Source organism: Amblyomma mixtum, chromosome 9 (genome assembly GCF_055824585.1).
Source record: "Amblyomma mixtum isolate Tamu chromosome 9, ASM5582458v1, whole genome shotgun sequence".
Classification (NCBI taxonomy): Eukaryota; Metazoa; Arthropoda; class Arachnida; order Ixodida; family Ixodidae; genus Amblyomma; species Amblyomma mixtum.
Genome location: NC_143020.1, coordinates 72506917 through 72519184, shown reverse-complemented (window position 1 = coordinate 72519184; position 12268 = coordinate 72506917). Strand labels below are relative to the sequence as shown.

The 12268-nt window shown below is 51.3% G+C and overlaps 1 protein-coding gene across 1 annotated transcript; it reads left to right on the top strand.

The window, feature by feature from the left end:
* Positions 1 to 7937: 7937 nt before the first annotated feature.
* LOC149329685 (uncharacterized) lies at positions 7938 to 11925 on the top strand. Its single transcript, XM_089559283.1, has 3 exons — positions 7938 to 7979; positions 10133 to 11669; positions 11918 to 11925. Exons 1-3 carry the CDS (start codon positions 7938 to 7940, stop codon positions 11923 to 11925), a joined length of 1587 nt encoding a protein of 528 aa, XP_089415409.1.
* Positions 11926 to 12268: the final 343 nt, after the last annotated feature.

Here is a 12268-nt window from a genome sequence, read left to right as displayed (position 1 = left end):
TCGTCACAGATTTGCACAATACACAGCACAAGCACAATGCAAGCTCAAAAAAAGAAATCAAGCAGATATTGGTGGGTGCCTCAAATTTCGCCGGCCGGTTTGTAAAGCTGGTCGCGTTAATTCAGGGTATCGTAAGCAGGACGATTACAAATGTCTGGTTGAAAGAGCAGCGATTGCTGCTTTCACACCCTCGCTTCCGCTCTCCACGTGTCCTGTTCACCTTCTCACCGTCCCATTCGAAACGTGTGAGGTTGTATTTTAAATATATTAGCCGTTAAAGATAGTTGCTAGCAGTACTCTCGACCAAAGATGGTTTGGGATAAACTGCGTGCCGGGGTTGTGAGCATGAAGAAAAGCTTCATGCACCTTCGCGCCGACATGAATAGCAGGTCAGGGCCATGTTACCACCGGCCGACCTCTCCACCTTTTCCTCTCATTAAAATTCATGTCCCTGTTACAGTTCTCATGTTACAGTTAAAGTCATAAGAAATAAAGAGGTCCTGAAACACATTCTGGGGAGACTGGACTAGCACCGTTCCCACTACGAGTTGCTGACCAGTGAGGCCTCGGCCTGGTTCCAGCTAGTCCTCCTGCTTGTAGTTTACTGCGTGCTACAACACAACACCACAAACGACGAGACAAAGAAACAGGTACAAACGAGATGCGAACTCACAACTGTTGAATACACACGTAACACTCGCTTTGTGCGCAATTTTTTGTGCGTGATGTTTCGGTTATTTGGTCAGTATAATCGGTTCTATCCGTTCCTAAAGGGTCTCAGAAAGGGGCTCTCAGAAAAGTTGAGGTACGTCGGGGATGTTAAAGGACGCTCCTTCACAAATATCCTCTCGCAAGAAATTATTTTAACGAGTCTTGCGAAAGATTAGTCGTATGCTGTCAAAATTTGAACTTCCCTACCTTCGCGCCTCTCCCTCTCCTCTCAATTTTCCCAGAAAAACGTCGGCGCTCCTCCGTCGGCCCCTCCCCTACCACTGCTGGCTGCCGGCGCGCGCGGAGTGGCCGCGGCCGTGGTAGCTGCGTGACGTCTGGGAGGATTTGGCGCGGTAAACCAATGACCCTCCCCCCCCCCCCCCCTTTGCAGACGCCACTTCCACGGCGTGAAGTCCAAAAACCCATAAACCATACTTGCACTATCTGTAGGGTCCCTAGAAATACTTGCAAGTGTTTCTAGGGACCCTACTATCTGCTTCAAACCAGATGACAACGTTGTCGGTTCGCGAGGACTTTTTCGATTCCGCGTCGTACGTGGTGACCACGACGTTCGCGCAAGACATGGACTGTGTGCACGAGGGGATGGGGAAGAAGGGGGTTTGTCATGACCACAATTAGCTTTGGCTTGAAAAAACCGCTTATAGCTTGCTCCTTCCATCCAATTAATGTTTTTCGTGAGAATAGCAGCACTGCGCCCTCTTTACGCGGCGAAGGAAACTGCTCAAGCGCTTTTCTGGTTGCTATCCAAGAAGCACTTCGCTCTATAGCCGCCGTTACCTTGCTTCCTGCAGCCCGCATTGTCATCCGCACCGACGCCCTTCAAAGAACACGTCTACTCCGACGGATCAGTCGCAGCCCAGAAATCTGCCAGAATACATCGCCTGGCGGCTGGCATCGCGCAAGCTATTCGAACTGAGTCGATCCCACGTGGCCTGATGAGCTCACAATTAAAGCTCTGCAGGTTCTGCGACCCGCTTGGCGACCCTACCCTCATCAATGCCTCGGTTCCTCAGCATGGACGATGGTAGCCTCCTTCTCACAAGAAAGGAACACACCTCCGGCACCGCACTCGTGCTCTCCTCCCTCCGTGTGCCATAAATTTCCCTCGCGGTCTTATCCATGCAGGGGAGGTTGTGCTTCGGAGGACCCGGGTCGGGGTGGCCCCCACTCCTGCAGTCACTCGGACGTGGCCTCACTTTCGCCACATATATCCCCGCCCAGGGTGTCCTGTCTGCTACTCGCAAAATACTGAGACCACTTCTTGGGGGTTTGCCCGGCGCTGAAGCGAACGAGAATTCGGCACCTGGCAGCAGCGGGTCTCCCGCCCAACAACCCCTCTTCATATATTGCTTGGATTCAGGGGACACAACACTGCTCCCTCCTCGCCCTCATTTGATTGGCCCACCTTTTATACTTCATTTATTAACTACACTATTTTTTTTCTAAACCTTCCCACCTCCCTTCATGCCTTAAGGTAATAAATAACGCTGTCGTGTCCGGTCGCTGTGTTGAATGCAGCGAAAGACGCACACGGTACTTTTAGACTTCGTTTATTTAAAGCCGATGAGGGTGCGACCAGCGTCGACCGAGGCAGGAGCCGAACTGGCCGCCCGAAGAAAGGAGGGAGTGGAGAAGCGTCCACGGCAGGGAGTGGCTTCCCAGAACAGGAGGAGGGTGCGGGGGCGCACCGTGGGGGGGCATCCGGCGACAGCGTGCGACGAGGGGCAAGCGGTCGTTAGGAGGAGGATGCGAGTGGTCGTTAGGAGGAGGATTGAGTGGTCGTTAGGAGGAGGATGCGAACTGTCGTTAGGAGGAGGACGCGGGGGCGCACACACACAAAAGCAATAAGGGGACACAACACTTCCTTCCCCCTTAGAAAGTTGCCTGGTATCGTGCAGGGGGTCGGCGCTCACGCGTGGAGGCGCGCTGGCTTTGTGCGCTCGGGGGAGAAACACTTGTAGGCTGGCTGTTGTTCGCTGTGTCTCCTGGGTCTGTCCTGGGCGAAGTCTCTTCTTCCGGGAAGAGGTGCCAGGCTATGTGGGAAAATGGTGCACGTGTTCTCTCCGCTGGCGGACAGCTCTCAGACGGCGTCGTAAATCTACGTAGCTGGTTGAGATGTCGGCGTGCTACTGTGCCATGTATGTTGACGAGCCAAGAGCGCAGGCCTATGCGTCTGACAATTGTAGCTTCCTCCCAGCGTGGCTTTTTCAGAAACTGTCGGGCGAGGACGCGCTGCCCCTCATTAAGCGTGCCGCAGCGCGGAATTGCTTTTTCTTCCCGGAACGTCTCTGCCTTTGGCTCGGGGAGGATGGCTGTGAGCTGGGTTCGCATTTCACGCTCGAACATCATTTTCGAGGGGGTCTCGCCTGTTGTGCTCTGAACCGTCGTGTGCTGCTTGAAGAGAAAGCGCGCAAGGCGGCGCTGCAGCGAGCCTGTCTGATCTCTTTCAAGGGCGCGTTTTAGCTCGGCTACGTAGCGCTCGGCTTGTCCGTTTGTCGCTGGGTGGTAGGGGGCCGATGTAACTGATGAGATCCCGTTGTCGCGATAAAACTTGAGGATCTCCGCAGACACAAACGGTGTTCCGTTGTCCGACACTACCTTGCGCGGCAGGCCGAACGTTGCAAATAGTGATCGGAGGTTGTCAATGACTGCTGCCGAAGTCGTCTGTCCCATTTGCCTTATCTCAAGCCACTTTGTGTAGGCATCTACGACCACAAGGAAAGTGCAGCCCTCAATTGGTCCTGCAAAATCAATGTGCAGTGTGTGCCATGGTGTGTCTGGCTTTTCCCATTCTGGGACAGGAGCTTTCGGCGGGGCGCTCCGGCTGCTCTGGCAAGGCTTGCATTCTCGCACCACTGTTTCGATGTCGTTGTCAATGCCAGGCCACCACATGTAGCTTCTGGCACACTTTTTCATTGCAACGATGCCCCGATGTCCGGCGTGGATGAGAGACATAGCTTGTGCGCGTAGTTCTCTCGGCATCACAACTCGGGACCCAAATATGATGCAGCCGCGATGGGTGCTCAACTCTGTAGCTCGCCTGCGGTAAGCGTCGAAGTTGTCCCCTTTGAGTTTATGCACGTTGCCTTGTTGAACAGCTGTGTAAACTAGCCGGAGAGCTGCGCACTTCTGCGTAGATGCTGCAACTGTGCCTGCTGTAAGCGGAGGTTCTGGCAGTGCTTCGAACATCAGAACGTCTCCTGGTGGAAATGGTTCGTCAACAGTTGCGTCTAGTGGCAGACGGCTTAGCGCATCGGCGTTTTGATGTTTGCCGCATATCATCACGCCTAGTGGAGAAAACCAATTTCTCCCTAGAAGGCTTGATCCTGTGCCCTTCACAACAAGCAGAGGTAGCGTATGGGTCTGGCCGTTGTAGTTAACCTGCACGTTGGCAGAGCCCAATAGTGGCAGATTCTGTCCTGACCACGTTCGCAGGTGCGTGTCGTCTTGTTGCAGGGCGGGTGCGTCAGATGGCCATGAAGTTCGGAACGTGTCCTCACTGATCAGAGTACAGGCTGCGCCGGAGTCCACCTCGAACTTAATCAGCTGGTGATGTACGCTTACTTCTGTAAAAATCTTCGGTCGCGTGCCGATATTCATGGTGTTCAGGTCGTACAACACAGATGGTGTTGCTGATGTTGTTCCATGGAGATCAGATAGCGGCGTATTCTCTGAGGCGTTGACGCTGTGATTAGGCTGAGAAGGTGACTTTATCTTGGCAAGTCTCCGTTTCGTAATGCATGCTCTTTCGATATGCCCTCGCTTGTGGCAAAAATTACACGTGGCTGACTGGAATCGACATCCCTGGGGGTTGTGTTGGTCGTCACACCGCCAGCAGCGTTGTGCCTTTTTGACCGATTTTACAACAACAGAAGGCTTGCGCACCTGGTTGCTTGTCTGGTGTACCGGCTCGGTGTTCCGGCGAATCCCTCTCTGCTGGTGACCGGCGCTCTCCGCTCGAACGGCGATGTCGTAAGCTTTGCTGAATGTGAGGTCCTTCTCAGCGAACAGGCGCTGCTGCAGTGACTCGTCACTCAGTCCGCACACAAATCTGTCGCGTAACATCACGTCCAAGGGAAGCATGGTGGTGTTAGCAGAAGAAGCTGCGTCTCCCTCCTGCCCGGTAGCTGTTGTCGACAGCGTTCCAAAATTGCAGTCGGCAGCGAGCTTCTTGAGCGCGGCTACGTAGGCGCTCACAGTTTCTCCTCCCAGTTGATCTCGTCGTTGGAAGCGAGCCCGGCTGTAGACCTCGGATGGCCTTGGGTCGTAGTGCTTTTGCAGCGCTTTTACGATGTCGTCGTAAGACACTGCCGCTGGTGTGCTTGGCTGAATAAGGGCGCAGACAGTATCGTAGGTCTGCTCCCCGCACAGCGTCAGCAGGTTGGCCCTCTTCAAGGCTGGGTCTGTGATGTTGTTAGCTTCAAAGTAGAACTGAAGGCGTCCAACCCACGATGACCACGATGAGCCGTTGAATTCTGGTATCTGATTGGGAAACCCTCGCGTAGCCATGGCTTGTCAATAGCGTTGCGTAGCGCGGGTCGAATCCACTTTCTCGTCGCCACTGTCGTGTCCGGTCGCTGTGTTGAATGCAGCGAAAGACGCACACGGTACTTTTAGACTTCGTTTATTTAAAGCCGATGAGGGTGCGACCAGCGTCGACCGAGGCAGGAGCCGAACTGGCCGCCCGAAGAAAGGAGGGAGTGGAGAAGCGTCCACGGCAGGGAGTGGCTTCCCAGAACAGGAGGAGGGTGCGGGGGCGCACCGTGGGGGGGCATCCGGCGACAGCGTGCGACGAGGGGCAAGCGGTCGTTAGGAGGAGGATGCGAGTGGTCGTTAGGAGGAGGATTGAGTGGTCGTTAGGAGGAGGATGCGAACTGTCGTTAGGAGGAGGACGCGGGGGCGCACACACACAAAAGCAATAAGGGGACACAACAAACGCTATATAAAAAGAAACGCTCAAACCGGCCTAGGTTATACAGTGGTATTCGGGACGCCATCGCAATTTTTCGAGCGCAACGCTGGTCGGAAAGCCCCAACAGTATGTGGTTTGTGAAAAACCTATGGGGACAATAAGTGTAATCGATGAGGGAGAATGTGATATAGCATGCACTTTGAGGCTGGACCGTTCCTTGTCTGACGTGACCCTGCCGTGGAGCAGATCAAACCTACCGCTGCTCTGTCGCGCTCCATATACCTCAGGTGGAGTTTTACTGCGTTTTGTTTCCATATTGCGTTTAGAAGCCAATCGAAGTTGATGAAGGCGACGACATCCAAAGAACAGCGCCAGAGACTCTCACTTAAACAGGTGGGATGGGCTGCGGTGATGGCGTAGCAGCAGACCAAAATTAAATTGCACGGTGGGCTGAAGTCCAGCCATAATGGTATGACGCAATAGCGTAATGCGTTAATTCCCGTATATGCGAAATTTCTCATTCTCGACATTACATTTATAGTTACTTGGGAATCGCCATGCCACTAATGGCGGAGTACTGGTGCAGCGGTTAAGCGATGCGCCACTGACCTGCGATGGCAGGTGCTGCCACCGGTGGGCCTTAAACAGTAACGCTAAAATATACCCAGTGCTTCTAATCGAGGCGACATCTTGTAGCTTTTCACGTGTTCCCATTCAGTGTGTAAAAATAATCCTTAATGAATATATAACGCCCATAATATTTGAAACAGGAAGATAATACTTTAGCAAACATCCTTTTTGCTGTAAAGACCAGGTTTGCGTCTATCTCGAAAGAAATGCGCTGAAACTTCCCCCCAAAACATATATATGAAAACTGCGAAAGTAACAGGTTACACGTGTTTTGCAGATGCTTGCGCAGGACTCACAATGCCAACAGCTATAAGAAAAGTCGTATTTCTTTTATGAAGCACTTTTAAATTACAGTTTATTGGGAAGATGGAATAGCAGAGATGCTGCACAGATCAGAAAATTAAAGAATATTTTGCGAAGTACCAATAACCATCGGTACTGTGACCAAATCTTTCAAGCCACTATTATCTGGTAAACTCATCAAACACGGGGCCGCAAAAAGCTACGGCTTGAAAGGTATTCAACCGCAAGAAATCGTCAGACGTGGACACTTCCTTTTCTCAAGTGTGATTCGAAGCATGCGCCCCCACATTATCTGCAGTCTGTCATATTCTACGTATCCGTTCTTGTTGAGATCTTCGAGGTACAAATAATCACAATAACAATTACAAGGTGCATTACTTGAAAATTTCGGCCCCTTTAATTCTTGTTTCAACTAAGCGGCAAAGATGTCAGCAAGCGCTCCGCACCCCCTTTTGGGTAAATGACGCACATCCTTACCTTAAGCGCGACTGGCGATTGCATATATTTGTTGATGTCACCTTTGTGCAGGGTGTACCTAATGTACAGTGTCAGTTTCCGAGAGTTTCTTTTTAATAAAGACAGGACAAGTGCAGTAGCCGCAGAGGTACACCTGTTCGGTGCCATGTTCTGGCGTCCCTGTCTCCATGACAATGTCCTGAAGGGATTTTACGTCCTTTACGAAAAAGAAACACTGCTTCACGTGTTGCTTGCTATTACGGGGAACATAGCTGACGGGGTGCAATCTATTTTGACTGTTTTCGTTCATTTGAGCTTTAATTTCTTGTATGGTAGCTCAAATATGCGACAAGCTCACTCGACTTTCGCTCAGTTAATATTTAAGTATTCTTTCTAAATTGTTTGTACGGCTTGAAAAAGTATAACTGTGTCACTGCATGTGGCAAGACATTTTTTGGGTTTCTCCTTAGACAAGTTCTCATCCTTCGTCATTTTTGTAGCCACTATTTCTCGTTTAAGAGTGTTTATGTCATAATTACGTTTAATCTGCCGCTTTGCCTGCTAATATCAACAATCATAGGTCTAAAATATGCTGCGATGTTTTCAGCCTGCCTCTCAAAGTCGCTCTTGAAAGACAAAAGCCCCCTTTCATCGATATGACCAGGCGATAGTTCGATTCCAGATACGAGGGGCGTCCAAGTGTTGATGAGGCCAATCTAAGTTGAGCGCACAAGTCTCTAAAAAGAACGGTGGCAGAGCACTTGGGACAACGGACGAAGTGGTGTTCGCATTCCAATTGGAAATGTTTGTTGGGCGATCCTTGAAGCAGCCGTCGCGTATTCGCAGCCACTACCTTCACTCCAGCACATGACCTGTAAGGATGCAAGCGAAGTCACTTTGAGACATGTTTCGACTATGTGGCGAGGGACTTGTGACGTTCTCTAGGGTAAGTGAGTCGAAAATAACCGCTCGGTGGTGGGGCTTTGATGGCTGTGGAATATTTTTCACTAGTCTTCTTGAATTGATTTTGACAAATTAAACGCTGCTCCTGACGAACATTTACCATGGCAATCACATTTTAAATTTGCTGTACATACTGAATCTGCATTGTGTACCTTGGCCAGTTTTTCGTACGCAAGCCACGCACAAAAAAATTGGTGTCAAACAGATTGAAAATTGTTTGCCTCTCCATTCGTCGCAAAATTTTGAAACGATTAGAATGTTACCGAGAACTGATACATTGTGTTCGAGAAAGGCGCGTAACTTATCACCGAGCAGCCCGGCAACAGGTGGGAGGTCACACTTTTTTTGTCCAGCGAAGATTACGACGGCCTGCCCCTGATAGCTTTGGCGACGCTCCAGCACTGCATCCTAGGCTGCATCGAGGAGCTGCCGGATAACTCCACAGCGTCGGCTTCAAACACCCGCGGTAGAAAGGCATGCGAACTTTGAATCTGAAAGGAGTTATTTCCGAACAAGCAAAGCAAGACATGCTGGTCTGCACATACGGCGAAGGCAGAAACAGAAAGGCGTCGGCCGTACGTGACTGAAACGCAAGGATACTCTAAAAAATTATTCACATGCTAACCAAGGAAAGACTAAACGAAGCCAGCTGTGCTAGATAACTATGGTTCCGCTCTTGGTTATCGGATTACGTTCAAACATGATAAAGTAGTGATAAATCTATTGAGTAACTCATTTTCTCTTCGCGAAAAGGTAAATTGGATAAAAGGGAATGTTTCTTTGAAATCTCCGTATGGTGTCCCTTACCTGAGCAGACAGAGTGGTTAAACCGAGCTTTAGCTTCCAGACAACTTATTCACACATTGCGCCCCTTATTGAAGCACGCTGGCACCATCTCTCCGGTGTCGTGACCGTACTTCTGACCACGTGGGCCCGATCAAGCAGCTACCGTGAACATTCATCGAGGCCGACAACCCCGCGACGACCATGGGAAGTGGGATGCTTGGAATGCCCCTCCGAGCCTCAGCGGATGAGTGTAGCAAGAATGCCAGGGGCCATTGTCAGCAATAACCCCAGCGAAATTCCTTGAGCGGAGGTATTGTCCGGGCGACCACAGAGGAGGCTACGGGCCGGCGCCGGTCACGCTGGCGGATAATTGAAGAATTCTGTGGCCCCGACTCGCGTTCTGGGAAATCGGCGGGGAAGCAAGTTTATTCACCTGCTGGAGGACTTCGGGAGATTCCTTTCCCGCAGGGCTGGATGAGGCGGCAACTCCCCCTCTCATCGAACCAGCTGCGAGAGAGAGTGGAAAAGCTCGCACCTGCCCAGCCGTGGGCGGTAACAAGAACGTCCCCTTCGGTCCATCGGATTGGACAGTGCTCGTCGACCATTATTCCCCAGCCAGGGATCTGGGGAAACCGGACGATATTTAACTCGGCCGTGAGTGTGGCCAAGAGAAGCCTGCTAGCTCCAGTCGACTACGGTTGACGAAGACGTTCCCCTTCCACTGAGAGCCATTCTCAGTCCTGCTTTGTAAATAATGTAAATAAGTGTATAAAGTTTTCGTTACCTTCCTCTAAACCCAGTCTCCCATACTCCTCGTCCAATCACCGGTCACCGGCCATGCTACCCGGGTCGCAACAACTGGTTGGCAGCGGTGGAATCGTCTGCGTGGTGTCCGTGCTCCGGTTTTGGTGAGTGTATTGCCTTCTCTCCTTGAGTGTTGCCAGGCTTAGCATTTGTGCTGCTCTTCCTGGTAGTGTAAATTGGTTGCAGTAGCCTGTTTGGATTTAAACCTTGCGCTGCACCAACACCATCCTTGAGACTTGCGATTACATTATTACCGAGCATTTAAGGGCGGTCATGGACTGGCGAAAGCTGCGGAAGATGGACCTGATCTCCTTATCTGGGGAATTAGGGATTCATTGTGGGATAACCATGAAAAAATTGCAGGTTGTCAAAGCGATAGAGGACCTTGGTTTTGATGATGAGGAGATAGTGGAGCACTGGGAGGAAATCAAAAGAAGAGAGGAATTGGAGGAACAAAAAAAGAAAGAGGAGTTAGAGGAACGAAAAAGAAAAGAGGAGTTAGAGGAACGAAAGAGAAAAGAGGAATTGGAATTAGCGGAACAAAAGAGGAAAGATGAGGTGGAGCTAGAAAAGAAGCGATTAGAGGTGAAGCTAGCTGAAGCTCAATCTAAAGCAGGCACGACCTCTGCGGTGAGCAGTCAGCCATCAAAGCCGCCCAAAATTAAAGACCTTATGCCTGCTTTCAAAATGGGCGAGGATATCGGGCTGTTTATTGTGAATTTCGAGCGCACGTGCGAAAGGTATAACTTCCTTAGCACAACTTGGCCTCAGCACCTTTTGACGGTTCTGCCGTGTGAGGCTGCCGACGTGCTTGCTCGGCTGACAAAAGCGGAGGCGGATGATTATGATAAAGTGAAGGCCACTTTGCTAAAAAGGTACCGTCTGTCAGCCGACGCCTTCCGTCGACGTTTCAGAACCACGGGGAAGCGGCCCTCTGAGTCATTCCCAGATTTTGCCTACGGTCTTAAGGCAAATCTGATTGAATGGCTCAAGGCCGCGGAGGTTTACGAGGACCGTGACAAAGTTGTGGAAGAAATATGTTTGGAACAGTTTTACAACTGTCTAAATGAGGACACGCGGCTCTGGGTGCAAGACAGGCCCGAAAAGAAAAGCTTAGAGCGCGCCGCCGAGCTCGCAGAAGAGTTCCAGGTGAGGCGCGAAACAGGAAAGGAAAGCTTGCGGGCAGCAACAAAGCCCTACAGGGAGTTCGGGAGGCGCCCATTGTGGAACGAGAATAAAGTGGCCCCACCGAGGGTAGAGAAGGGGGCAAGTGAGGGGGACCGCGAAAAAGGCCCCGTAGGTAGAAATGACGTTGACAAAGAAAAAAAAGAGAAGGATCGTGCTAAAGCCTTCGAGGCGAGGAAACCAGCAGTCTGTTTCCGCTGTCACGAGCCAGGGCACATCGCGAGCGGCTGTCGAAGGTCTAAGGTGGTTTTTTCACTCACTACCCTCGACGATGAAAATATGCGCCTACTTGAGCCGTACATGCGTGAAATGACCGTGAATGGGCGACGGTGTCGCGTTCTGCGCGACTCCGCCGCCACAATGGATGTCATGCACCCTTCGCTCGTTTCACCCCAAGATTTCACTGGCGAGTGCGCATGGATACGGCAGGTGGCTCAGGAGGACAGTGTCTGTCTTCCTGTCGCGCGAGTCACCATTGAGGGCCCGTTTGGGGTCCTGCATACAGAAGCGGCGGTGTCAGCGACCTTGCCAGAGGAGTGCCCCTACCTCTTTTCAAACCGCTCGGAGGACGAGCTAAAGAAAAGGGGCTTGAGTTATGGCGACCACTCCGTGCACGCGCTGACGCGTTCCAAAGCCCGCGAGATCGCAGCCCAATTGAGTTCTGAGGGAGCTGAAAAGCATGCAACCGGCGAAATAAATGCCGCGGTAGATGCAGGGACCATGGCTCTCGCGGATGAGCTGCCTGCTGCGCCACCTAGTGAGGACAATGGCGGATTAGAAATTTCTCTAGTGCCCCCCTTAATGGATGGCTTTCCCGAGCTGATTAAAGTAGACCGGGAGACCATCACAGCTGAGCAGGCAAACGACACAACTCTCCAGGATTTGAGTCAACATGTCGGTGAGGGGTTGGCGAAAAAAAACATCCTTCTGAAGCGGCGGGCCGGAGTACTCTATCGGCAGTACAAAGACAGCAAAGGCGTGCATCACGACCAGCTAGTGGTGCCACAAAAATATCGGGCTAGCCTCCTAAAGTTGTGTCACGGGAACGGCTGGTCCGGCCATCTCGGCATCAAAAAAACAAAGGCCCGGCTTTTGAGAGAATTTTATTGGCCAGGGTGTTTTAAAGATGTTGAGAAATTTGTGCAGACGTGTGACGCGTGTCAAAGGGTGGGAAAATCACAAGATAAAAATAAGGCACCTCTGAAACTTGTGCCATTGATCAGCGAACCGTTCCGGCGCCTGGTGGTGGATGTTGTAGGTCCACTACCTGTAACTGCATCAGGCTATCGCTACATCTTAACAATAATCTGCCCAGCAACAAAATTTCCGGAGGCAATTCCCCTAAAGGAACTGAACTCCGTTGGAGTTGTCGACGGGCTGTTGCAGGTATTTTCTAGGATCGGTTTCCCCGCCGAGTTGCAGAGCGACCAAGGTAGTGTGTTCACGAGCGCTCTCACCGCCACCTTTCTAGAGAAATGCGGGATTCGCATTATTCAC

Bases quoted from the DNA above. Each gene is read 5' to 3' on its own strand.
- LOC149329685 (XM_089559283.1), top strand. From the start codon at position 7,938: ATGTTTCGACTATGTGGCGAGGGACTTGTGACGTTCTCTAGG. The intron at 7,980-10,132 runs GTAAGTGAGTCG...GCGGAACAAAAG, and splicing joins GACTTGTGACGTTCTCTAGG to AGGAAAGATGAGGTGGAGCT.